This window comes from Triticum urartu, chromosome 7A (genome assembly GCF_056163025.1).
Source record: "Triticum urartu cultivar PI428250 chromosome 7A, HENAU_Tu73, whole genome shotgun sequence".
Taxonomy (NCBI): domain Eukaryota; kingdom Viridiplantae; phylum Streptophyta; class Magnoliopsida; order Poales; family Poaceae; genus Triticum; species Triticum urartu.
In genome coordinates this window covers 202,197,292-202,224,673 of record NC_141879.1, presented here as the reverse complement: position 1 = coordinate 202,224,673, position 27,382 = coordinate 202,197,292, and the positions used below count along the sequence as shown (strand labels likewise).

At 48.1% G+C, this 27,382-nt stretch overlaps 2 protein-coding genes across 3 annotated transcripts; one reads left to right on the top strand and one right to left on the bottom strand.

Moving 5' to 3' along the window:
* Positions 1 to 19,768: 19,768 nt before the first annotated feature.
* LOC125530131 (protein kinase G11A) lies at positions 19,769 to 23,514 on the top strand. Of its 2 annotated transcripts, none has more exons than XM_048694530.2 (3): positions 19,769 to 20,121; positions 21,012 to 21,961; positions 22,452 to 23,514. In XM_048694530.2, the coding sequence occupies exons 2-3, from the start codon at positions 21,105 to 21,107 to the stop codon at positions 23,329 to 23,331; spliced, it is 1,737 nt and encodes a 578-aa protein (XP_048550487.2). In that variant the 5' UTR covers positions 19,769 to 20,121; positions 21,012 to 21,104; the 3' UTR covers positions 23,332 to 23,514. The 2 variants fall into 2 exon arrangements, with proteins under 2 accessions (XP_048550487.2, XP_048550488.2); XM_048694531.2 differs by lacking the exon at positions 19,769 to 20,121 and adding an exon at positions 20,157 to 20,857.
* Positions 23,515 to 23,787: 273 nt separating this feature from the next.
* On the bottom strand, positions 23,788 to 26,875 carry LOC147958998 (Adenine nucleotide alpha hydrolases-like superfamily protein). The gene is made up of 4 exons (XM_087537756.1): positions 26,404 to 26,875; positions 24,873 to 24,991; positions 24,636 to 24,751; positions 23,788 to 24,535 (listed from the first exon to the last, which is right to left on the bottom strand). Exons 1-4 carry the CDS (start codon positions 26,711 to 26,713, stop codon positions 24,247 to 24,249), a joined length of 834 nt encoding a protein of 277 aa, XP_087393882.1. The 5' UTR covers positions 26,714 to 26,875; the 3' UTR covers positions 23,788 to 24,246.
* Between the last annotated feature and the right edge of the window lie 507 nt (positions 26,876 to 27,382).

Here is a 27,382-nt window from a genome sequence, read left to right as displayed (position 1 = left end):
ATACATGGATCCTATCTTAGATTTCATGGCTTCAAGCCATTTTGCGGAATCTGGGATCACTATCGCTTCTTCATAGTTCGTAGGTTCATCATGATCTAGTAGCATGACTTCCAGAACAGGATTACCGTACCACTCTGGCGCGGATCTCACTCTGGTTGATCTACGAGGTTCAGTAGTATCTTGTTCTGAAGTTTCATGATCATTATCATTAGCTTCCTCGCTAATTGGTGTAGGTGTCACAGAAACAGGTTTCTGTGATGTACTACTTTCCAATAAGGGAGTAGGTACAGTTACCTCGTCAAGTTCTACTTTCCTCCCACTCACTTCTTTCGAGAGAAACTCCTTCTCCAGAAAGTTTCCAAATTTAGCAACAAAAGTCTTGCCTTCGGATCTGTGATAAAAGGTGTATCCAATAGTTTCCTTTGGATATCCTATGAAGACACATTTCTCCGATTTGGGTTCGAGCTTATCAGGTTGAAGCTTTTTCACATAAGCATCGCAGCCCCGAACTTTCAGAAACGACAACTTTGGTTTCTTGCCAAACCACAGTTCATAAGGCGTCGTCTCAACGGATTTTGATGGTGCCCTATTTAACGTGAATGCGGCCGTCTCTAGAGCATATCCCCAAAACGATAGCGGTAAATCAGTAAGAGACATCATAGATCGCACCATATCTAGTAAAGTACGATTACGATGTTCGGACACACCATTACGCTGTGGTGTTCCGGGTGGCGTGAGTTGCGAAACTATTCCACATTGTTTCAAATGTACACCAAACTTGTAACTCAAATATTCTCCTCCACGATCAGATCATAGGAATTTTATTTTCTTGTTACAATGATTTTCAACTTCACTCTGAAATTCTTTCAACTTTTCAAATGTTTCAGACTTGTGTTTCATTAAGTAGATATACCCATATCTGCTTAAGTCATCTGTGAAGGTGAGAAAATAACGATATCCGCCACGAGCCTCAACATTCATCGGACCGCATACATCTGTATGTATGATTTCCAACAAATCTGTTGCTCTCTCCATAGTACCGGAGAATGGTGTTTTTGTCATCTTACCCATAAGGCACGGTTCGCAAGTACCAAGTGATTCATGATCAAGTGGTTCCAAAAGCCCATCAGTATGGAGTTTCTTCATGCGCTTTATACCGATATGACCCAAACGGCAGTGCCACAAATAAGTTGCACTATCATTATCAACTCTGCATTTTTTGGCTTCAACACTATGAATATGTGTGTCACTACTATCGAGATTTAATAAGAATAGACCACTCTTTAAGGGTGCATGACCATAAAAGATATTACTCATGTAAATAGAACAACCATTATTCTCTGATTTAAATGAATAACCGTCTCGCATCAAACAAGATCCAGATATAATGTTCATGCTTAACGCTGGCACCAAATAACAATTATTTAGGTCTAATATTAATCCCGAAGGTAGATGTAGAGGTAGCGTGCCGACTGCGATCACATCGACTTTGGAACCATTTCCGACGCGCATCATCACCTCGTCCTTAGCCAATCTTCGCTTAATCCGTAGTCCCTGTTTCGAGTTGCAAATATTAGCAACAAAACCAGTATCAAATACCCAGGTGCTACTGCGAGCATTAGTAAGGTACACATCAATAACATGTATATCACATATAACTTTGTTCACCTTGCCATACTTCTTATCTGCCAAATACTTGGGGCAGTTCCACTTCCAGTGACCAGTCTGCTTGTAGTAGAAGCACTCAGTTTCAGGCTTAGGTCCAGGTTTGGGTTTCTTCTCTTGAGTAGCAACTTGCTTGCTGTTCTTTTTGAAGTTCCCCTTCTTCTTCCCTTTGCCCTTTTTCTTGAAACTAGTGGTCTTGTTGACCATCAACACTTGATGCTCCTTCTTGATTTCTACCTCCGCAGCTTTCAGCATTGCGAAGAGCTCGGGAATAGTCTTATTCATCCCTTGCATATTATAGTTCATCACGAAGCTCTTGTAGCTTGGTGGCAGTGATTGGAGAATTCTGTCAATGACGCAATCATCTGGAAGATTAACTCCCAATTGAATCAAGTGATTATTATACCCAGACATTTTGAGTATATGCTCACTGACAGAACTGTTCTCCTCCATCTTGCAGCTATAGAACTTATTGGAGACTTCATATCTCTCAATCCGGGCATTTGTTTGAAATATTAACTTCAACTCCTGGAACATCTCATATGCTCCATGACGTTCAAAACGTCGTTGAAGTCCCGATTCTAAGCCGTAAAGCATGGCACACTGAACTATCGAGTAGTCATCAGCTTTGCTCTGCCAGACGTTCATAACATCTGGTGTTGCTCCAGCAGCAGGCCTGGCACCCAGCGGTGCTTCCAGGACATAATTCTTCTGTGCAGCAATCTGGATAATCCTCAAGTTACGGACCCAGTCCGTGTAATTGCTACCATCATCTTTCAACTTTGCTTTCTCAAGGAACGCATTAAAATTCAACAGAACAACAGCACGGGCCATCTATCTACAATCAAACATAAACAAGCAAGATACTATCAGGTACTAAGTTCATGATAAATTTAGGTTCAATTAATCATATTACTAAAGAACTCCCACTTAGATAGACATCCCTCTAATCCTCTAAGTGATTACGTGATCAAAATCAACTAAACCATGTCCGATCATCACGTGAGATGGAGTAGTTTCATTGGTGAAAATCGCTATGTTGATCATATCTACTATATGATTCACGCTCGACCTTTCGGTCTCCGTGTTCCGAGGCCATATCTGTATATGCTTGGCTCGTCAAGTATAACCTGAGTATTCTGCGTGTGCAACTGTTTTGCACCCGTTGTATTTGAACGTAGAGCCTATCACACCCGATCATCACGTCGTGTCTCAGCACGAAGAACTTTCGCAACGGTGCATACTCAGGGAGAACACTTCTTGATAATTAGTGAGAGATCATCTTAAAATGCTACCGTCAATCAAAGCAAGATAAGATGCATAAAAGATAAACATCACATGCGATCAATATAAGTGATATGATATGGCCATCATCATCTTGTGCTTGTGATCTCCATCTTCGAAGCACCGTCGTGATCACCATCGTCACCGGTGCGACACCTTGATCACCATCGTAGCATCGTTGTCGTCTCGCCAATCTTATGCTTCCACGACTATCGCTACCGCTTAGTGATAAAGTAAAGCATTACAGCGCAATTGCATTGCATACACTGAAGCGACAACCATATGGCTCCTGCCAGTTGCCGATAACTTGGTTACAAAACATGATCATCTCATACAATAAAATTTAGCATCATGTCTTGACCATATCACATCACAACATGCCCTGCAAAAACAAGTTAGACGTCCTCTACTTTGTTGTTGCAAGTTTTACGTGGCTGCTACGGGCTTAAGCAAGAACCGATCTTACCTACGCATCAAAACCACAACGATAGTTTGTCAAGTTGGTGCTGTTTTAACCTTCGCAAGGACCGGGCGTAGCCACACTCGGTTCAACTAAAGTTGGAGAAACTGTCACCCGCTAGCCACCTTTGTGCAAAGAACGTCGGGAGAACCGGTCTCGCGTAAGCGTATGCGTAATGTCGGTCCGGGCCGCTTCGTCCAACAATACCGCCGAACCAAAGTATGACATGATGGTAAGCAGTATGACTTATATCGCCCACAACTCACTTGTGTTCTACTCGTGCATATAACATCAACACATAAAACCTAGGCTCGGATGCCACTGTTGGGGAACGTAGTAATTTCAAAAAAATTCCTACGCACACGCAAGATCATGGTGATGCACAGCAACGAGAGGGGAGAGTGTGATCTACGTACCCTTGTAGACCGACAGCGGAAGCATTAGTACAACGCGGTTGATGTAGTCGTACGTCTTCACGGCCCGACCGATCAAGCACCGAAACTACGACACCTCCGAGTTCTAGCACACGTTCAGCTCGATGACGATCCCCGGACTCCGATCCAACAAAGTGTTGGGGAAGAGTTCCATCAGCACGACGACATGGTGACGATCTTGATGTACTACCGTCGCAGGGCTTCGCCTAAGCACCGCTACAATATTATCGAGGACTATGGTGGAAGGGGGCACCGCACACGGCTAACAATATGATCACGTGGATCAACTTGTGTGTCTAGGGGTGCCCCCTGCCCCCGTATATAAAGGATCAAGGAGGGGGTGTGGCCGGCCAGGAGGAGGGCGCGCCAGGAGGAGTCCTACTCCCACCGGGAGTAGGATTCCCCCCTTTCCTAGTTGGAATAGGATTCGGGAGGGGGAAAGAGGAGAGAGAGAAGGAAGGGGGGGCGCCGCCCCCCTCTCCTTGTCCTATTCGGACTAGGGGGGGAGGGGCGCGCGGCCCAGCCCTGGCCACCTCTCCTCTCTTCCACTAAAGCCCACTAAGGCCCATATACCTCCCGGGGGGTTCCGGTAACCTCCCGGTACTCCGGTAAAATCCCGATTTCACCCGGAACACTTCCGATATCCAAATATAGGCTTCCAATATATCAATCTTTATGTCTCGACCATTTCGAGACTCCTCGTCATGTCCGTGATCACATCCGGGACTCCGAACAAAGTTTGGTATATCAAAATGCATAAACTCATAATATAACTGTCATCGAAACCTTAAGCGTGCGGACCCTACGGGTTCGAGAACAATGTAGACATGACCGAGACACGTCTCCGGTCAATAACCAATAGCGGAACCTGGATGCTCATATTGGCTCCTACATATTCTACGAAGATCTTTTATCGGTCAGACCGCATAACAACATACGTTGTTCCCTTTGTCATCGGTATGTTACTTGCCCGAGATTCGATCATCGGTATCTCAATACCTAGTTCAATCTCGTTACCGGCAAGTCTCTTTACTCGTTCCGTAATACATCATCTCACAACTAACTCATTAGTTGCAATGCTTGCAAGGCTTATGTGATGTGCATTACCGAGAGGGCCCAGAGATACCTCTCCGACAATCGGAGTGACAAATCCTAATCTCGAAATACGCCAACCCAACATGTACCTTTGGAGACACCTGTAGAGCACCTTTATAATCACCCAGTTACATTGTGACGTTTGGTAGCACACAAAGTGTTCCTCCGGCAAACGGGAGTTGCATAATCTCATAGTCATAGGAACATGTATAAGTCATGAAGAAAGCAATAGCAACATACTAAACGATCGGGTGCTAAGCTAATGGAATGGGTCATGTCAATCAGATCATTCACCTACTGATGTGATCTAGTTAATCAAATAACAACTCTTTGTCCATGGTTAGGAAACATAACCATCTTTGATTAACGAGCTAGTCAAGTAGAGGCATACTAGTGACACTTTGTTTGTCTATGTATTCACACATGTATTATGTTTCCGGTTAATACAATTCTAGCATGAATAATAAACATTTATCATGATATAAGGAAATAAATAATAACTTTATTATTGCCTCTAGGGCATATTCCCTTCACATAGCTTCATCATTAGCCCCCGAATGGATCAGGGTTTGAGTGGGGAAGGAGTTGAGAACACTTCTGACTCATTTTTCGTGCTACGAGTATGCCTTGTTCTGGATCAGTGAACTGAGGTGATGACACCAACTTCTTTTTCAGTCGCCTTGATCCATTCTTAGTTTTTGTCGAATGAACTTTTACTGAAAAGTTTCGAGTGATGATGTGGAGGATGTCTTCCGTCTGACAAGTTGTTCTGCTGTCCGCAGATTTCGCGGGATTCGAATTTTGGGAAGCGCCCCGGGCGGGGGAGGCCACGGTAATCGAGACGGATTAGGCAGGTTGCCTCGATCCCCGCGCCACCTTTTTTGCCACGTATCACGCGCGCGACTGTTGCGGGATTTGATGAGATCGCCCGGGCCTACAAGTCAGTCACTCGGAAGTGTCCTTATAAAAGGCACCGGACTGGGCTTTTGAACAGTGCGCCCTCATTCTCCTTCTTCTTCCTCCTCCAATTTCTCTGCTGCACCTGCTTCCGCTCTCGGCGTCGTAGCCCCGCTCGGACTCGATTCGCTGCCATGGGGAAGGAGAAGACGGTGGCGTTGGAGCGCGTAAAGAAGGCGACGGCGAAGGCGAAAGGAAAGAGGACCAGCCGGGGTGGATCCTCGTCAAGGTCTGGCCTGCCGTCGGGGTGGATCCAGGGCGACTGGATCCGCTCGATGATCAGCCAAGACGACCTCGATGATCTAGTTGAGGGGGGACTGATCCCCACGAATCGGCGCGGCTCCCGGGGAACGAGACCGAGCCGCGGCCGCAAGAGGGTGAGTGCGTTCTCCTCGCCACTCATGTCGACCGCGGGTTTTCTTTGCCTCCCCACCCTTTCTTTCGTGGTTTTCTGAACTTCTTCGGGGCTCAACTCCACCACTTTACTCCAAACACCATCGTGTACCTTGCTGCCTTCATGTAAATGTGCGAAAATTTCTTGGGTTGCCGACCGCACTGGGGTCTCTTGAAGCACATATTCACATGTCGCTCCCAGTCGGTCAAGAAGGCCAACCCGAGTGACGAGAGGACGCACGTGATACAGATGTGCAGGGGCCTTAGAATCCAAATGAGGAACAATAGCACCTTCCCAGCTATGATCCTTCCCGACTCGGTCCGGGGCTGGCAGTCGACCTGGTTTTACTGCAAAGACCAGCCGACCCCGGGTCAGTCGACTGGACTTCCCCCTTTTCTTTGGCTTGAGTGGAAAAGCCCTCCTCCTTGAGGGTGATCCTGGAAGAGAAGGCGCAGGTGAAGGTGTTGGTCGAGCGGGTCGTCCAACTTGTCCGCGACGGAGTGACTGGTATGGACCTGCTGGAGGTCTTTCTCAGTCGACGCATCCAACCACTCCAAGCCCATGATCATTCGATGTGGATGTACTCGGGACTCGAGGACTCTACTCGGATCCACCCGGAGGACGTTAGTGAAGACACGGTGGAGAAGTGGCTGAGAGGAATCACCGGCAACAAAGATAATTCCCGGGGGTCTAGGAGGGTGATTCCATTCGACCATTCGCGCCAGCCGGAACAGGTATGATTCTGCATTGTCAAGTATCTAATACATTCACTGTGTAACATCTTGTTGACGATCGACTGTATTTCTTTCGCTCATTGTCTTTTCAGGCTCTTATTGATATGTACTCGATGCCCAATGGAGTGTAGGAGCAAGATGTCGAGGAAGGGGCGAGCGGGGGCGAGAGTGGCGAGTGGCACTCGGATGCAGAGGAGGACGAGGAGAGCGACGACTCGAGTGATGACGAGGAGGTCAACTCGCCTCGTCGCAGAGAGAGGAGGTCCAAGAACGCCCAAGACCCGGCGAGCACCCCTGACCTGGCGGCCACACCGACTGGGCAACCTTCGAAGCGCCCTCGGACGTCTTCTCCCGCTCCGACTGAGAAGGTATTGAAACAGCTCAAGATTGCGCCGCCTCCCGCGCCGAAAGGATCGAAAGCCACCCCCTCCAAACCACCGAAGGATTTGCCCAGAATCAAAGTGACCGTCCCCACCATCTCCGGGTAATCATCTGACCGGTTCTTTTGGTCGACTCGAGCAACAAAACATAACCGACTAAATGTTGACATTTGCAGTGCTGCTACATCTGGAACTTCTTCATACCAATACCGAGACAAGGAAATGGAAGACGCGGTTACCTCCAACCCAGGTAAAACTCTCATGATCTTGTTCTTGATTACTTGGTCGATTAAATTCTAGCGATTCACTTGGGGTCGACTGATTCCTCTACAGCTCCACCCAACGTCATCGATCTTCCGGATGATGATGAAGATGTGGCCCCTAGGCCTAGGAAGAACAAAAAAGTAGCAGCTGGCAAGATGTCTCAGCAGGGACCGATGACAACACCAACCGCCCGGCCATCTGAAGACGTTGGTGGGGCCTCTGTAACTTTCGCTGTCCCATTGTCGAGTGAGCGCCCTGCACCGTCGATTGTACCGGTGTTTCCTTCAGTCGTCCAACCCCACGCTTCGGAGCTCCAAGCTGCTGCACCTGGGTCGTCTGCCCCCTTCTTCACCAACTACCATGTTCCAGAAAGTTAGTCGGACGCAGCTGCGGAAGCCATCCGTTAGGCTAACATGATGATGGAACGGATGAAGACGGTGCACGAGAACAGCCAGGCCGCTTACTATGCCAGCGCGGCTCTCCGGGCCAATGTCCAGGTAAGTAGACTTTCGACTGACCTTGTTCTATTAGGATATGCTACCTGAAATATTTTCTTTCATACCATCTCTTATTGTTTGCGTCGAATCTATACACCCACTGGGTGTTTTGTTGTCTTTGGTATTTGTGCTCTTCCACTCGGCCTGGGCGGGTGGGATCTGAACCGGTGGGGCACGCTAAGTGCACCCACTGGGTGTAGTCCCCGAGACCGCAGTTGACTGCGGGTAGTCGACTGGGGTCTGAGTTCTTTTACTTTCTTTTCTTCCACTCGACGCGGGCGGACCAGTCGAATGGGATCTGAACCAGTGGGGGCACGTCAAGTGCACCCATTGGGTGTAGTCCCCGAGACCGCGGTCGACTGCTGGCAGTCGGCCGGGGTCTGAATAGTTCTTCTTTTTTCACTTGACCCGGGCGGACCGGTCGAGTGGGGTCTGGATCAATGGGGGCACGCCAAGTGCACCCGCTGGGTGTAGTCCCCGAGACCGCGGTCGACTGCGGGCAGTCGGCTGGGGTCTGAGCAAACCTTTAAGTTTTATTCACTCGGAAGTAAATAATCTTTGATTTTGTCGATTGACATGTCTTTTTATCTTCTGCAGAAATCTTGTACTCTCATTTCTAAGTTTGCCGAATTTGAGGAGAAGCAGAGGCAAATCAACCTCGACTTGGAGCTGGCCCAACAAAAGTTGAAGAAAGCTCAAGATGAAGCCGCTGGTATGGAAGGTAACTGCTTGTCGACTGTTCACGTCGATCGTCTTTTAAGATATTTCTTTGATCTCTTGTTTGATCCGATTGCTTATTTTTGCAGAAAAAATGAGGTTGGCTCTGGAGAAGAAGGACTCGGACCTTGCGGCTGCGCAGAAGGAAGCTCAAGATAAGACTGCGCTTGCAGACCAGAAGCTGGCTTTGGTCGGAGCATTGGAAGGAGAGGTGAACAAGCTGAAGTCCAGTCTCAATGAGTCCAACCGAGAGGTAACTCGTCTGAAGAAGGATAAGATTGCTCTGAATGAGAAGCTGGAGTCCGCGGTCCGTAAGAGAAATGACATGGAAGCCTATCTGAGAACTCTTGCTAAGAAGCTCTATCTTATGCTGGAAGGTACTCCTTTTAATCCGACTACTTTACTGCTTGCAAGTTAATCCTGTCCAGTCGACTCACTAACTCTTTGACTGCAGAATTCTGCCAAAACTTTGACGAGGAAACTAGAAGGATCGAGATGGGTTTAGACCCTATCGTTTCTCCAGTCGGCGACGAAGCTGCCATGAACGTGCTTCGACTGGAATCCCGTGTCGCCAGCGTCACAAGTTACCTCGCTCGTCTGAAGGTGGCAGTTTCACGGATCGACTCATCACTCTGGCCAAGGGCGACGCTTCAAAAGGACCTCGAATCTCTAATGGCTCGGCTCAACGAGATTCCTGGTCGAGCGCAAGAGTGGAAGAAGTCCTCCGCCCGGTGTGGTGGTGATGTGGCGCTGTCTTTGGTAAGGGTCCACTACAAGGAAGCTCGTGAAGACAAGCTGGCAGCGATCAAGGTCGCCAACACCAAAAGGCACGACTTCCGGTCCTTTATGGAGACTTTCATCGCTGCTGCTACTCGGATCGCAGATGGAATCGACTTGGAAGAATTCGTCGAACCCGCCAGCCCTCCTCCAGCCGAGTGAACAAACTATGAGATTTCAACCTGTCTTAAATTTGCCTCGGAATGCTGAGTGGTTGCTGTAACCATTAAAATCCTTCGGGCTTGATGCTCGAATACTTTTGATTTGTCGCTTGGAACTTTAGGATTTATCCGAACTACTTTTGAATATGCTTGTGATTGCTTTTAGAATATGTTCCCTATTTGGAGTGACCTTCGTGTTTGTGATGCAGCCTTGAAATAGAGACTTCAATCGAACTGCGCCTTGTCGTCCTTGCGGACAAGGATGGAGCGCATGTTGTATTTGTGGCGTAGCTCAAAGGAGAAGGTTGCAGTCGACCCGCGCCTCGTTGTCCCTGCGGACAAGGATGGAGCGCACGTTGTATTTGTGGCGTAGCTCGAAGAAGGAGGTTGCAGTCGACCTACGCCTCGTCGTCCTTGCGGACAAGGATGGAGCGCACGTTGTATTTGTGGCGTAGCTCCAAAGGAGAAGGACGGCTCACCACTCCGTAGGTTTTTACAAACTTAGGCGAGTACTAGACTGCAGCTAAGCCTCCGAGTGGGAGGATTGCTCACCACTCGGTAGGATTTTACAAACTTAGGCGAGTACTGGACTGCAGCTAAGCCTCCGAATGGGAGGATTGCTCGCCACTCGGTAGGATTTTACAAACTTAGGCGAGTACTGGACTGCAGCTAAGCCCCCAAGTGGGAGGCTGGCTCACCACTCGATAGGATTTTACAAACTTAGGCGAGTACTGGACTGCAGCTAAGCCCCCGATGGGAGGATTGCTCACCACTCGGTAGGATTTTACAAACTTAGGCGAGTACTGGACTGCAGCTAAGCCCCCGAGTGGGAGGCTGGCTCACCACTCGGTAGGATTTTACAAACTTAGGCGAGTACTGGACTGCAGCTAAGCCCCCAAGTGCGAGGCTGGCTCACCACTCGGTAGGATTTTACAAACTTAGGCGAGTACTGGACTGTAGCTAAGCCCCCAAGTGGGAGGCTGGCTCACCACTCGGTAGGATTTTACAAACTTAGGCGAGTACTGGACTGCAGCTAAGCCCCCGAGTGGGAGGCTTGCCCACCACTCGGTAGGATTTTACAAACTTAGGCGAGTACTGGACTGTAGCTAAGCCCCCGAGTGGGAGGCTAGCTCACCACTCGGTAGGATTTTACAAACTTAGGCGAGTACTGGACTACAACTAAACCCCGAGTGGGAGGCTGGCTCACCACTCGGTAGGATTTTACAAACTTAGGCGAGTACTAGACTGCGGCTAAGCCCCCGAGTGGCAGGCTGGCTCACCACTCGGTAGGATTTTACAAACTTAGGCGAGTACTGGACTGCAACTAAGCCCCGAGTGGGAGGCTGGCTCACCACTCGGTAGGATTTTACAAACTTAGGCGAGTACTGGACTACAGCTAAGCCCCCAAGTGGGAGGCTTGCTCACCACTCGGTAGGATTTTACAAACTTAGGCGAAACAGATTCGCAGCTAAGCCCCTGAGTGAGAGGCTTGCTCGCCACTCGGTAGGATTTTTTTCGAACTTAGGTGAAACGGATTCGCGGCTAAGTCACCCACTGGGGGTTTTCAGACGTAAACAAAAGCAACAACAATCGTGCCAGAGGACTGTAAAGCTCTTGTCTTTGATAAACAAATTACAACGGTATTTCTTATTACATTTTATTCGAACGAATACTTAAGTATAAAAGGGGCGGAGCAGCTCCGCGTTCCAAGCCCGTGGCTCGTCCTTCTTATGTTCGACACTGTAAAGGTGGCATGCTCCATTGTGGAGCACTCTGGTGACAATGAAGGGACCTTCCCAAGCTGGGGCGAGCTTGTGTGGTTTCTGCTGATCCACTCAAAGAACCAAGTCTCCCTCTTGAAAGGCTCGACCCTTCACGTGTCTAGCGTGGAATCGACGCAAGTCTTGTTGATAAATGGTCGACCGGATCAAGGCCATCTCTCTTTCCTCCTCTAGGAGGTCGACTGCGTCTTGCCGAGCTTGTTCTGCTTCATCTTCAGACAAGAGCTCAACTCGTGGAGCATTATGAAGCAAGTCACTCGGCAGAACAGCTTCAGCTCCATAGACCAAAAAGAATGGAGTTCGGCCAGTCGACCGATTAGGAGTTGTCCTCAATCCCTAAAGAACTGATGGAAGTTCATCAACCCAGGCGCCCGCTGCGTGCTTGAGATCTCGCATCAGTCGGGGTTTCAGTCCTTTGAGAATCAGGCCATTTGCTCTTTCTGCTTGTCCATTCGACTGGGGATGGGCGACTGAAGCATAGTCGACTCGTGTGCCTTGTGAGGCGCAGAAGGTTCTAAACTCATCAGAATCGAAGTTCAATCCGTTGTCAGTGATGATGCTATGCGGAACCCCATATCTGAAAATCAACTCTCTTATGAAGCTGACAACAGTACTAGCTTCAAGATTCTTAATAGGCTTGGCTTCGATCCATTTGGTAAACTTGTCGACTGCTACAAGCACATGAGTGAAGCCGCTCCTACCAGTCCTCAGTGGACCAACCATGTCCAATCCCCAAACAGCAAAGGGCCAGATGAGTGGGATGGTCTTCAGGGCTGATGCAGGTTTGTGCGACATATTGGAGTAGAACTGGCAGCCTTCACATCTGTTGACTATATCTTTCGCCATTTCATTTGCTCGTGGCTAATAAAATCCAGCTCGCTGTGCTTTAGCCACAATGGTCTGAGAGGACGCATGGTGACCATAGGTCCCCGAATGGATGTCGTGGAGGATCACTTGGCCTTCTTCTGGTGTTATACATTTCTGGCTGACCCCAGTTGCACTTTCTCTTAACAGTTGACCCCTTATTACAGTAAAGGCCTTGGATCGACGGACGATCTGTCGAGCCTCTTCTTCATCCTCGGGGAGCTCTTTCCTAAGGATATATGCAATGTATGGCATTGTCCAGTCGGGAGTGATGACCAACACCTCCGTGACCAAGTCGACCACGGCTGGGACCTCGACTTCAGTCAGATCTGTGGCACTCTTAGGCTGCGGGGGCTCTTCATTGAAGGGATCTTCTTGAACTGGAGGTGCGTGAATATGCTCCAGGAACACATTACTGGGAATGGCTTCTCTCTTGGAGCCTATCTTTTCTAAATCATCTGCTGCTTGATTTTTCAGTCGGGGTATATGATGGAGCTCTAACCCCTCAAACTTCTTTTCCAACTTCCTCACCGCGTTGCAGTAACCAGTCATGGCTGAACTTCTGACATCCCACTCCTTCATCACTTGATTGACTACCAAATCTGAGTCGCCATAGACCATGAGGCGACGGACACCGGGTGAGATGGCCATACGCAACCCATACATGAGTGCTTCATATTCTGCTTCGTTATTGAAGGAATCAAAGTGAATCTGGAGGACATATCTGAGCTTGTCTCCTCGGGGGGATACCAGTACCACCCCAGCACCGGAACCATTCAACATCTTGGAACCATCAAAGGACATGGTCTAGTGCTCCGAGTGAACTTGAGTCGGCAGTTGTTGTTCAATCCACTCGGCGAGGAAATCTTCTATTGCTTGGGATTTAATAGCTTTCTTTGCCTCAAACTTGATATCTAAGGGAAGGAGTTAAATTGCTCACTTTGCCACTCGACCAGTTGCATCTCTATTGTTCAGAATCTCTGATAATGGAGCATCACTGACGACTATAATGGAGTGATCCGAGAAGTAATGTGCAACCTTCTTCGTGGTCATATAGATCCCATAAACAAGCTTCTGATAATGTGGATATGTTTGCTTCGATGGAGTCAAAACCTCAGAGACATAGTATACTGGGCACTGAACTTTGTAAGCTTTTCCTTCTTCTTCCCGCTCGACCGTAAGTACTGTATTGATGACTTATCCAGTGGCTGCAATGTAAAGCAGTAAAGGCTCTTTGCTGATTGGAGCAGCAAGCATCGGCTGGGTGGAAAGCAGGGCTTTAAGCTCTGCAAATGCTACATCAGCTTCAGGAGTCCACTCGAACTTGTCTGACTTCTTCATCAGTCGATAAAGAGGCAGTGCCTTTTCACCGAGGCGAGAAATGAATCGACTTAGGACGGCCAAACAACCAGTGAGCTTCTGGACATCGTGCACACGCACAGGGCGTTTCATCCGGAGTATGGCACCCACTTTCTCTGGGTTAGCGTCGATCCCTCGTTCGGAAACGAGAAAATCGAGTAATTTTCCGCCTGGAACTCCAAACATGCACTTCGATGGATTAAGCTTGATATCATACCTTCTGAGGTTGGCAAAGGTTTCAGCAAGGTCAGTCAATAGGTCAGAACCTTTACGTGACTTGACCAAAATGTCATCCATGTATGCTTCCACATTCCGACTGATCTGGGTGAGCAAGCACTTCTGAATCATCTGCATGAATGTGGCTCCAACGTTCTTCAAACCGAATGGCATAGTGACATAACAGAAGCACCCGAACGGGGTGATGAAAGTTGTTTTTATCTCATCGGGTCCGTACAGACGGATCTGATGATACCCGGAATAAGCGTCCAAAAAGGACAAACACTCACACCCCGCAGTCGAGTCGACTATTTGGTCGATGCGAGGGAGAGGAAAATGATCTTTCGGGCAGGCCCGATTGATATGTTTGAAGTCAATGCACATGTGAAGTGAGTCGTCTTTCTTTGGGACCATGACAACATTAGCTAACCACTCGGAGCGGTAAATCTCTCGGATAAACTCAGTTGCCAGGAGCCGAGCCACTTCTTCACCGATTGCCTTCCTCTTCTGTACGGCGGACCGTCGAAGATGTTCTTTGACTGGTTTCACTTTTGGGTCTACTCGCAAACGATGCTCAGCCAGTCCCCTGGGAACACCTGGCATGCCAGAAGGTTTCCATGCAAAGATGTCCCAGTTCTCACAAAGGAACTCGATGAGCGCTTCTTCCTATTTGGAGTCGAGTGTTGTTGAAATGTGAGTCGGAGCAGCATTGGGGTCCGTCGGGTGAATGTGAGTCGACTTTGTTTCGCCAGACGACTGGAATGCTGAATCCGTGGCAGGCTTCTTAGCTCGCAACAAATCACTCGGATCTGCATTTTTTTGATATTCCTGCAATCCCACTACTGCCATCTGTGCGTCGGCGATCTTTGAGCCCTTCTGGAAGCACTCTTCTGCTTTCTTTCGATTGCCAGTGATAGTGATCACCCCTTTGGGACCAGGCATCTTCAATTTGAGGTACACGTAACATGGTCGAGCCATAAAACGTGCATAAGCTGGCCTGCCCAAAATAGCATGATAAGCACTCTAGAAATCTACGACTTCAAATGTCAACTTTCTTTGCGGTAATTCTTGGAATCACCGAACACTACATCAAGGGTGATCTGGCCGAGTGACGCTGCCTTCTTGCCAGGGATGACTCCATGGAAACTCATATTGCTTTCACTGAGTCTGGACATTGGAATGCCCATTCCTTTCAACATCTCTGCATACAGTATATTCAGGCCACTGCCACCATCCATCAGAACCTTAGTCAATCGATTACCTTCGACTACTGGGTCGACCACCAGCGCTTGCCTCCCAGGGGTGGCTATGTGCGCTGGGTGATTGGACTGGTCGAATGTGATGGCAGTCTGAGACCACTTCAAATAACTGGGTGTCACCGGAGCAACCATGTTCACTTCTCTATTGATGACATACTCTCAACGTCAGCGAAAATCATCAGAGTGGAATTGACGTGCGGGTAACCATCATCGTCCTCTCCCCATCCTCAACTTTGTCTGTTTCTTTCTCCTTTTCCTTGGGCTGCTTCTCTCGGAATTGCTGGATTAGGAGTCAACACTGTCGAGTGGTATGCTTTGGGTAGATGAAATTACCCTCTTCATCTTTCTTGGTGTGAATGTGGCATGGTAAATCCAGCACATCATTTCCATCCTGATCTTTTACTTTCTTGAGGTTCCATGGTCCTTTGGGTTTCCCCTTGAACTTCCTTTGAGTCACGGCTAAGGCCTCACCAGGAGCGGCTGGCTCGGCTTTGCGCTTCTGCTTCCGACTGGAGTTTCCTCCCCCGGTTTCGTGGGCGACTATTTTGTGTTTGCCACTCCGGAGTCGGTCTTCTTCTTCACCATTGGCGTACTTGGTGGCAATCTCCATCATCCGAATCAGAGTCATATCTCCTGTCCGACCGAATTTCTGATTCAACTCCCGATACTTAACGCCTTCTTTGAAGGCACAAATTGCTTGGTGATCTGACACATTCTCCACTGTGTGGTGCAACGTGATCCATCTCTGGATATAATCCCTCAAAGTTTCATTCGGTTTCTGAACACAACACTGTAATTCTGTCAACCCTGCTGGCCGCTTGCAAGTACCTTCAAACGTTCTGACAAATACTTGAGCAAGATCTTCCCAAGTATAAATACTCTAACTGATTCAGCCACGCCCTGGCCGAGCCCTCTAGCATCAAAGGAAGGTGCTTCATGGCCACTTCATCGTTGCCGCCACCGATCTGTACAGCCACTCGGTAATCTTCAAGCCAAGTGTCAGGCTTGGACTCACCAGTGAACTTACTAACTCCAGTCGCCAACCTGAAGTTGGGAGGAATCACCGCAGCCCTGATGGCTCTGCTGAAGCACTCTGGGCCTGAGACATGCATTCTACTGCTGGTTGGAAAATCTCTATCAGGGCCTTCTCTGTGAGCTCTATTTCTGTCGACCAGACCCTGAACGAGAATAGATCTCGCATCAAAGCCTGGTTCCCTGGGGTCAACTGGAATCCTTCGCCCACCACTGTGAGGGCGTCTGTCATCCTGCTGCCGAGGCACATATGATCCACTCCTTGGGGGAGGCATGGGCCCTCGATGACGATCATCGTGATCGAGTCGGTGATCATACTGCTCATGGTTTTTGTACTGATCTCTTAGGTCTTCACGTCCCTCACGCCTCGGGGGCGATCTCGGGCTGTGAGCCGACTGGACTATGTCCGCAACTACGGATCTGCTATGAATCCTATTCCGTGACTGAGATACTACTGTATTCTGCTCTCCCGTGGCTCGGAGAAAAACCCGGATCTGCACCAAACCTCGACCAGCTTCTGACTCGGAAGGTTGAATTGACTCCGCTATTTGGGCCGCAGCTGCAAGATTCTGGATTGGAGTTCGATATACCTGATTCGGAGGTGGAAAAAGTTGACATCGACTCAATTCGGGAGCACGCTGCCGAGCACGCTCGTCGAGTGCGCGTTGGAGGTTCTCTAGTCGAGTGCGCTCAGCCAAGTTGGCCAGGCGCGCCTCCTCCAAGGCCTGGGCCTCAGGGGTTTCTCCAACGATAGGAGTGTGAAGTGCATCCATGTTCCGGCGGCGAAGTTCCTCCCTCCTTTGTGAAGAGAGGGGTTCGGGTCGGTACTCTTCGTGGACACGCGACGGATCGCCGTCACCATCACCTCCGTCTTCACGGGTGAAGCCAGGAGGACTACGTGGTCCATTGACCATCAAAACTTCCGCTGCGGGGTCGCTGCTGTCGCACTCGGATGCGGTCTCTACGGAGCCAGTTGACAGGTCGAACAGGCCGTAGAGAGTTTCGTCGGGCTCGATTGCCGCGACCTGGGGAGTGGCCGATTGGCGAGCCACCTCGTGCCTCACCCACCGCTGAAGCCTCGACCGGCCGGAACGTTTGCCCCGGCGGGCTGCAGGGAGGGAGGTCGGTACGGGAGCCTACCGATACTGAGTCGACGGCTGCCGCAGGAGGACGTCACGGACGCATGCGCGAAAGTGCGTTGCCCCGCGGACGGGGAGCGCCTCGAGGTCGAGTGGCGCTTCCTGGAGCTAAGCAGAGTCATCGGCGATGAATACGAGCGCACTGAGACGAATCTCGTGGCCCTTGGCCAAACCTCCGCCTGAAACCATGTTGAAGGGGATCGGAAAAATCACAACTTCTCCAACAAGTCGCTAAGACACCGGCCCCATGGTGGGCGCCAACTGTCGTGGTTCTAAGTCTGACAGTAGAATGGGGGGTAGGGATGTGGAGGCAAGATCCTATCTATGGAGGAGTTGTTCACACGAGTTTTACGAGTTCAGGCCCTTCTCAGAGGAAGTAACAACCCTACGTCTCGGAGCCCGGAGGCGGTCGACTGGATTATATGCGTGTGTGTTATAGGGGGTGCGAACCCTTGTCCCTGAGAAGGGGGGTGGCTTATATAGAGTTCGCCAAACCCCTCCCGCCCTCAGTTACAAAGGGTTTAAGGTGCATAAAGATGGAGACGTTACTAGTAACGCCTGCCATAAAGATACATAATGACCCATAAAGCTATGACTTAATATCCAACCGTTGCAGAGTGCAATGGCTCTAGATCTTCTGGTAGTCGAGTGATTGTCCATACGGTTGAGTGTCTTCAAGACTGTCGAGTGGAACCTAGCTTTATGGTCGAGTGAATGATGATTTTTTTTCGAATGCTCCTGGTTCCTTTAGAGATGTCCTTGGGGAGGGTATCTTGGATAGATCCATGACCCTATCCTAGGTACATAGCTTCATCATAGTCTAGAGTTTTAGGTGGAAGTTCAACTTAACAGTCTCCACTGCAGTACCGGTATATAAAACAGTGTTTTGGAACCAAAGGCAAATTTTGCGTGCCTTTGGGATCTGGTGGGGAATTGCTGGAATTTTGTCTATTTTGGGCCTAGCCCATTAGCAGTTTCAGAAAATTTCTAATAAATCCTAGATGACCACGCAGCCCATTCGTGCAAGGTAAGAGGTAGAACTAAAGTTTAGCCCCACATTGCTAGTTTAGAGGGAGTTGGACCTCTTTATAAGGGAGGCTCTTTCTCCACATGTATGAGGATGAGAACAAGAGAGACATCCACGCACACTCCTCCTCCGACGACCGCCTCGCCACGCCACGCCACGTCACGACGCGCCGCGGGTTGCGGGAATGAGCCGAGCCGATGTCTAAATTTTTGTTACGCACGACGGGTATATGAAAGGTCACACGGAAGCTGAAACGTTTTGCTGTAGTGGAGATTGAAAACGAACGACACACCTCTTCGCCTGCTGCCTATTCGTTTCGTCTCCCTCGTTCCCTTCAGCTCCCGGCGCAGCCTCTCGCCTCCTTCTCTTGCGCCTATAAAAGGGAGATCGCTCCTCTCAGAGATACGCACCAGAAGATCCTTTTCCTCTCACCACAAAGTTCCTGAGCACTGTGCTGCTGCTATGATCTTTCCCATCCCGGCTTGCGGCGCCCACTGCAGGTCGGGACAGTAGGCCTCCGAAACTCCACCTCTTTGAGTCCTGTACGGGAGAAGGGTGATAAGGTTTTTAGGGAGCGCTCAGCGCGACTACTGACTTCTTTGTCACGGACGCCCCGGACTCCGACGACTACTTCCCCGACGTCGACAACCTCCTCGACGACATGGCTGGCGAGGACACCAACCCCAAGTCCGGCGCTTATGCTGCTGCTGTCCCGTACGTGTTCTTTCTCTTTCTATTAGAGGCCCTGCTACAGTTCCTTCTTATAATATTTGCCCTAGATATGTTAGACTCTGTTTCATATACGCAACTTGCTATACTATCTGCTCTAGATGTGTTTAGTTACAGTTTATATATGAAGATGTTGTTTACCTTCTCTTTGTCAAATTGCATGACTTGTTTTATCACTGCTATACTAGTCGTGCTTTATCTAGTATTTCTGTTAATAAAATCATTCGATAAATTGCTCATATTTCCAACACTTCCCCGTCTTAAATTATTTGTCGCAGAAATAAATGTATTTTGACATATTTTGAATTTTACATACATTGAGTTCATCTATTTTTAAGACTAGTAATTAGGGACCGAGGTCGAGACTGAGGGAGCATCTCCGACGTCGCTGGATTGCTCCACCTGAAACTTGCTCCCGGCTGCAAGCTCCGGGTGCCGACACAAAGGTCCATGCAGAGGGCGGCCATCCATGTCATTTTTGGGATAACCCCGTCACGTCGTCTCCCCATCAGCCGGAGCCCCAAAATTTCGACAGAATCATCACCTCCGCGAACGAATCCACAGCGATTTCAGCGTGGACGAAAGAGAAAGCTGGCCTTTCAGCGCCCGGCACGTCGCCTTTCTCCGCCTCCTGCGCGCCTCCCCTTCCCTCTTTACCACCACTACTACTCCTACTACTGCGCATACACTCCTCCAACGACCCACCACCTCTCACTCGTCGCAACTCCCGAGCCGCGCAGCACGAGAGCCCACAGGCAGCTCCTTGGTCGGGTACCCCGTGACTCGATCCGCCTCCTCCGGGCGCTCCTCGTCCTTCCTTCTCCTTCCTCTTTGTCTCATCCCCGGACGCGCGAAGATCTACCACCCCTCAAGGCCCCGACGACGACGCCATTCCGGTGAGATTTCTCGCACCTTTTCTTGTTCTTTCATGGCAGCATTTCCCCTGCTTCGATCTCCGGCTCTTGTCCCTCTTCCTCCCGCCGTTACCGGACCGTGATCCGGCCATGTTTAGATCTGCGCCGCCGTTCATGCGCGCCGCCGTTTACTCTTTTTACCGCAGCGACCGCGAGATTCCGTGCCTCCGCATTCCGCAGATCAAAAGCCGAAAGCGCGTGGCACCCCCTGCCGGCTCCATGATGATTTCCCGCTTTCCCTCGGTTTTCTCTGCAAGAAAGTCTGCGTTTCGATGTGACAGTAAAGGACGCCATTGATGGCGGTAAAGGACGCCATTGATGCGCCTGCAGCACCGTTTCCAATCGATCGTGGTAAAATGCGCCTGCGAGGGGCTAAAGGCGTCGTTTTCGGGTGGGTGATGGGGGATTGGGAGCCGCTTTTCTTTCCTCTCCTTTTCTGATGGGAAAGAAAGAAAGAAAGAGGGCACCGCTCTTTGCGGATCCCTAACAAATCTTGTTTATTCCCGAGTGGGGAGTGCTACATCTGCATCCATAGTGTTGCATGATTACAGTTAGTGGGCGGTTGGACAGGTTCAGTGGCCTCGCCAGTGCCATATATAGGACTAGGATAGGAGGGGCGACATGAACTCTCAAGTGATAACTTTGTTAAGTCCAGTTGTGGCTTGTGACAGGACTCACTTCTCTCTCACTTTGGTGGGAAGGTTGATGGATCTGAGTGGTGAGTGTGGAGGTTCTTTCTTGATCTTGCTTGGCAGTGATGGTTGACTGTTGGTGATCTTTTGCTCTTTGAGTTGATGGCTCATGTAGTCATGCAATTATTGCCTGCATGTATCTATCTTTGGTTTATAAGATTTTTCTTGCTCCTTTTGCAGATTTGGAATGCACTTCAGTGGTCCATCCAAGCTCAAACCCTTGATTGACCAGTAGTATTGCAATCTGGGGTTCAGGTTTCAGTTGTCAGAGCAATGACTTCCAAGACAATGCCCCAAACCATCCCAACAATCCCCAACACTGAAGAAAAGAAGCAGTGTTCTCAGAATGATTCCTCTCTGGATCTCACCAGTTCGAGTAAACCCAGTACAGGCTTGCCAAGAAAATTGCCCGAATCGGCTATCCCGAGCAGTCCAAACAAAGAATTCCAGTCCAATGACCAGAAACCATCTCACAAGCTACATGAGTCCGTTGATGTTACATCCAGCAAGGTTCCTGCAGATGATGAGAAGGATACAGTGGAAAATGGAAACACAGATGGAAACGTGAAATCAGACTCGACGGTAGATAAGGATCATGGTGCAGCTAGTGCAAGTGGAAGTGCCAGGTTGACAGGAAGGTCTGAGACTGGAGAAAGAGGTATTAGCAGCCGATGCAGGCCGAGCACAGGCAGTGATGTCAGCGAGGAAAGCGCGTGCAGCAGTTTTAGTAGCACCAGCAAGCCTCACAAGGCAAATGATTCACGGTGGGAGGCAATCCAGATGATCAGGACTAGAGATGGGATTCTTGGCCTCAGCCATTTTAAGCTATTGAAGAAGCTAGGTTGTGGTGACATCGGCAGTGTGTATCTTTCAGAGTTGACTGGAACCAAGAGCTATTTTGCAATGAAGGTTATGGACAAGGCATCACTCACAGGCCGTAAGAAGTTGCTTCGAGCCCAGACTGAGAAGGAAATCTTACAGTGCTTGGATCATCCTTTTCTTCCAACACTGTACACACACTTTGAGACTGACAAGTTCTCATGTCTGGTTATGGAGTTTTGCCCTGGGGGAGACTTGCATACACTTCGACAGAAACAGCGTGGCAAGTATTTTCCAGAACAAGCTGTCAAGTATGTCTGATCCATCTTTTACGCTGTACATAATATACTTTACTGTCTTCTTGACTTTTAGGATTCAGCATTTTCTTAGTATTTTAAACAATAGCGTTCATCCGATTCTGTGTGTTCCCATGTATCGTGGCAACAAAGCCAAGAATAGCGGAAAGTTACTATCTGTTTCAAGTTAGCTGAATGTATGAAAAATTGCCTGTAATGTGCTAATTGGCCAGATATCGTATGATCTTGTGGAAATTGTCGACGAGAAAGCAACATTTGCAAATTTAATTTGCTGCTAAAAAAACCCATCTACTTTGCTTCAGATTACATCCATGCAGCAGAACTAAACATGCATCAAATTAAATGAAGCAAATACAACATATAGCGACATAAATATCCCAGTAATATTGTTGTGAATACCTTTTTTAGTATTTCTTACAAGTTATTTCTACTAAATAAAAACTGCTGCACACTGATTCGATATTGCATTTCTTCTTAATCACAGATTCTATGTAGCAGAAATCCTCCTTGCTATGGAGTACTTGCACATGCTCGGTATCATATATCGTGATCTGAAGCCTGAAAACATTCTTGTCCGTGATGACGGGCACATCATGCTATCCGACTTCGACCTCTCCCTTCGCTGTACAGTTAGCCCGACTCTAATCAGGTCATCCAATCCCGAAACAGAAGCACTTCGGAAGAGCAGCCAAGCCTACTGTGCTCAACCAGCTTGTGCAGAGCCATCCTGCATGATACAGCCATCGTGCACAGCTCCCACAACATGCTTTGGCCCTCGGTTCTTCTCGAAGTCGAAGAAAGATCGAAAGCCAAAGCCTGAAGTTGTCAACCAGGTCCGTCCATGGCCCGAGCTCATGGCAGAACCTAGTGATGCGCGATCAATGTCATTTGTTGGCACACATGAGTATTTGGCCCCTGAGATTATCAAAGGTGAGGGCCACGGCAGTGCTGTTGACTGGTGGACCTTTGGTATATTCTTATACGAGCTTCTGTTCGGCAAAACACCTTTCAAAGGTTCAGGTAACCGAGCGACTCTGTTCAATGTCATCGGTCAGCCGTTGCGTTTCCCAGAATACCCAGTTGTGAGCTTCTCAGCAAGAGATTTAATAAGGGGCCTACTTGTTAAGGAGCCCCAACAACGATTGGGTTGTAAGCGTGGCGCCACCGAGATAAAACAGCATCCATTTTTTGAGGGTGTGAATTGGGCGTTGATACGCTGTGCGAGCCCTCCAGAGGTTCCGAAGCCTGTTGAGATTGAGAGGCAGACTACAAAGCTGCCAGTGTCAACATCTGAGGCTAGTGCAGCACCTACTGGTGCATCCCAGAAAGGCTCGGATAACTATTTAGAGTTTGATTTCTTTTAGTGAACAGAATGTTCTTTTTTTTCCATTTGTTTTGCATAATTAGAGGTTGTAGGCTTTCCGCATGTATGTGTCTGACAGATGAGTCGTATGTAGATTTTTGTGTCTGTCAACCTATTTCCTGTTTTGTAGTGAACGAATGGAAGTTTCAAATTTATATTCCTCCATAAGTTTTGAAGTCGCTAATCTTTGTGAGTTGAAATCTTCGTGCAGTGTGCAGAATTAAGCTCAGTTTTGTACAGCTTATGCTGTCGTAAAAAAAGTTATTACTGTCAGCAAGCCTTGTTTTGTTGGGGACTATGCGGTGTTTTTACCTGCTTGGTCATTGCTGTTGCTCACACTGATGGCTGCATCATTGTGTGCACGATCTGAATCACATTCAGGCGACAAGTCTTGCTGAAATAGTGTTTGATTGAAGTAGGGTAATCATGTGCATGTCAACTTGCACTAAGGCACTGATGACGTTATTTAACTTTTTATAAGTTGCTGAGCTCATTGATTTGTCCTAATATAGCACAGATGCTCCCTATCAACAATTATGCTACTAAATGATTGGCTACAACTTCTACCTAACCATCTTCTCTGTCCAGTTATGCACGTTCTGCAAAATGTTTATGAAGTCTTAGGCCACAGGTGCATCTATATCATCTGTATGTTTCCAAATGCAAATGCATTTTTTCATGTAGCTCCATAACCACTACAATTAAGTACAAGGCTTCATTACAAAATAAATAAAATAAAATAAGAAAGAACCCCACAGAGATACACTGAAAAGCTCCATGTACGGTAAATCATCTCTTACACCATGGATCGAGAAGTTTAAAATTCAAAATATGACAAAACTTTTAATCACAAACTTTTTGCTACCTGAAGATGGCGCATACAGCATTCCAGCTGTGAAAGTGACTGAAACAGCAATCAGGATGACAGGCACCTGAGAAACTTGGGAATCTTCCTTCTTTCTTTGGTTTTGCTATCATTTTTGCCATCAACTGCTTCTATGCTATCGCTATTTGGCGTAGATGATGGCGGTGTCGGGGTGCGAGATCTGCTGTTGTTATTTACAGGGGAAGGTGAAAATGGTGGCGTCGGATCAGCAGCCGTCGCCACTGCAACTTCTTTGTCATCACAGACAATCTTGACTTTGCAGTAGAGAGGTGCATTCTTCTGTATCTGTCCTGCTATTGTGTTCCCTTTCTTCAACTTCCTTTGTCCATTCAAAATTAAGTACACATATTATTTTCCAAATTGAAGAAAATAGTTGAAATCCTGCTGATTTTCATCCTTCATGGTATATTAGACCTCACCGCAAGTTGGATTTTGCAACCCCGAGTACTAGCTGCTTTATATTCAGAACAGGGATAAGTTCAGCGACGGCATCGGCGATTTGATCACTCTCGATGAGGTACACATCGACGTTAACCTGAACATAATTTGCAAGAATGGAATTTTACTAGTATGAAATTTGGCGTCCAGATGCTGCTAGCTCAAAGCGCGGCAGGAAGCAAAAAAGAATTTGCAAAGAACTGATGCAGCCAGTTTACCTGAAAGTTGCGACAGTGCTCCAGAAATTTTTGCAGCATCTCTCTCCTCTTGGATCTCTCTTGGTTCATGTAAGTTTCTACTTGCTCTGGGGTTGCTTGTCTCTTAGGCATCATTCCTACTATTTCAGAAAATTGTTGCCACATGTGTCAGATTCCTCACAACATAAAGACGCCTTTTAACTAAATCTTTGTTGCTGTTCAGTAGTCAAATGATTACATTCAGAAAACTCTGATATTCAGGACATAACTATTAAACCACACGTAGAAAGAAAAAAAACTAACGCCAAAAAGAATTAAAAAAATCGACATATTTGTCTCTTGGACCTCGTGATATATAGATAAAAAGGTGTAATGGTTTACAAACAAATATGTGTATAAATAGCTGTTGAAAGCCTCTATCGGGTTATCGTGTATAAGAAGGATGAAGCTATATACGCCCTCAAAAAAAAAAAGAGAAGATGAAGCTATATATCAAGAAAGGAATCTTATTGTTTTGGATTGTTCACACTTCAGTGGCAGGCTAACATCAGAGACTGGTATGCGTCCCACTCTCCCCGGCATAGGAACCTAACGCCTAAAGTTTGGCATCCTATATACTCCACATATCATTCAGCCTTGAGCTAAAAAGTTTGATCTGATAGCTGAGAATTTTTTTTTCATAAAATGATTGTTGAGAATATATACTTGGAAAATGATACCTGGCACAAGCACTATGCCTTTTCTCTACAAGGTCTACCAAAAGCATTCATTCTCTCCCTTTTGTGGCTATCATTGGACATATACTTCGGCAAAAGAAAAAAATGGAGATGTAAGATGAGAACCCTAATCTCCTTTTAAGCAAAAACCTGATAGCTATCAGCATCAAATTAACCAAGTAACTGTTCTTGGGAAAACACCATGTCCACCTAGTCAGTATAATTAACACTGAAAAGTGTGAGTCCGAACAGATCAGTCCATGAAAACCTAGGTCAGCATCAACAACAGTTTAGAACTTCCTCGATTGCAGCTCCGCGACGGGCCGACTTTTTCAATCGTTATTCTTCACGGCAGCTCCAAAACCCCTAACAGCCAGGTGTGGTGGACTGGCGGTGCCGCCTTTGAAAGTTCCAATCATACAATTCCAAATCCTCTAGAGACCAGTCCAAGATCATGACCTTGTTTGCAACCACCCCTTGCCAGCCAATCCCTTGTCTATGTGAACGTTGCTGGGACCCATTGGCCATTGGTGGTCGATCCAAGACCAGACTTGTTTCTACTGTGTTCTTACCAACTGTTTTGGAATGTTAGCCGTCGATCTTAACGTGACACTTTGACTACCAGTAACTTTTTAACTTTTACTCCCTCCGTAAAAAAATATAAGAGCGTTTAGATCATCACTATTTGTACATTCATGTTGCAAAATCGTTAGTGTTCTGATTATTACTTCATGGAGGCAACTAGTAATAAGGTAGCTTCATCGATCTCGCAATGCTAAGGTGAACATGTTTGATTCAGGAGGTAGGAAAGGGGGAGAAGAGGGTTGCTTGATTACATGGGGTGGGGATGGTGGCGACGACGGGGAAGACGTGCACGAGGTAGACGAAGCTCCGCGGCCTCGCGAGCTGCGTCAGCGCCCACGACAGCGCCGCCATGCTGGACCCACCCTTGCCCACCGCCACGTACACGTCGTCGGCGTCGGAGGTGGCCGCTGCCCCGGGAGGAGGGGGAGGAGGCGGTCCGGCCGTCCGGTCGTCCGGCTCCAGCTCCTCTATCTCCCACGTGCTGTCGCCGTTGTTGGTCGGGCGCAGGCCGGTGTCGTCGTCGACCGCGCCGTGATGATCGTCCCGGACGGCCTCGGCCATGCCTCGATCTTCTTGGCCGGTCGGCCTCCCTGACAGGACAGCAGTACTAGCTAGCTCGTGGTGGAGTATGGAGCTTGGGAATGGGATGGAGCAACGGAGACGAAGGGAGGAGGAGGGCTTTGTGTGCTCTGTTTCGTCTCAATGTGGCCAGCTGGAGGGGGTCGTGTGTGTATGTTCTAGTTTGACTTTTTCCTGAAGATTGCTATACTATTTTTTTCTTCTAATACTGCATAATTTTTGTTATTTTCTAAACCTATGTGTAGAGATTAGGCGGTGGCATATTCTGATACCTTTTAATTTAGGAACAATTATATTCGTGCCCCTAGTTGGGTCACGCTCGACTGATTTGCCCCTATTTTTTCAAAAACAGCTTACTTCACTTGCCATGTGTTTTTGCCCTTCTCGGGTGGTTCCGACCAATCACGGTTCGCCACGTGGCGACTGCTCATTGGTCAGAACCATCCCGAAAAGGCAAAAACACAAGGCGAGTGAAGTGAGCTGGGGAAAACCGCAATTGTTGAAAAATAGGGGCAAATCAGTCGAGCGTGGCATGAATACAAAAATCCCTTTAATTTACGAGTTGCTGCAGACTAATGCCCTTTGATAGGGCACAAACGTGTATGGTATGAAGAACAAGGTGGATGATCATGAATAGAAAAGGTCAAAAAT

Excerpts from the sequence above, each read along its gene's own strand:
- LOC125530131 (XM_048694530.2), top strand. The coding sequence starts at position 21,105 with ATGACTTCCAAGACAATGCCCCAAACCATCCCAACAATCCCCAACACT. Across the intron at positions 21,962-22,451 it reads TTTCCAGAACAAGCTGTCAA|ATTCTATGTAGCAGAAATCC; the intron begins GTATGTCTGATC and ends TCTTAATCACAG.
- LOC147958998 (XM_087537756.1), bottom strand. The coding sequence starts at position 26,713 with ATGGCCGAGGCCGTCCGGGACGATCATCACGGCGCGGTCGACGACGAC. Across the intron at positions 24,992-26,403 it reads CGCCACCATCCCCACCCCAT|TAGGAATGATGCCTAAGAGA; the intron begins GTAATCAAGCAA and ends TTTCTGAAATAG. Across the intron at positions 24,536-24,635 it reads GTTGCAAAATCCAACTTGCG|GAAGTTGAAGAAAGGGAACA; the intron begins GTGAGGTCTAAT and ends GAATGGACAAAG.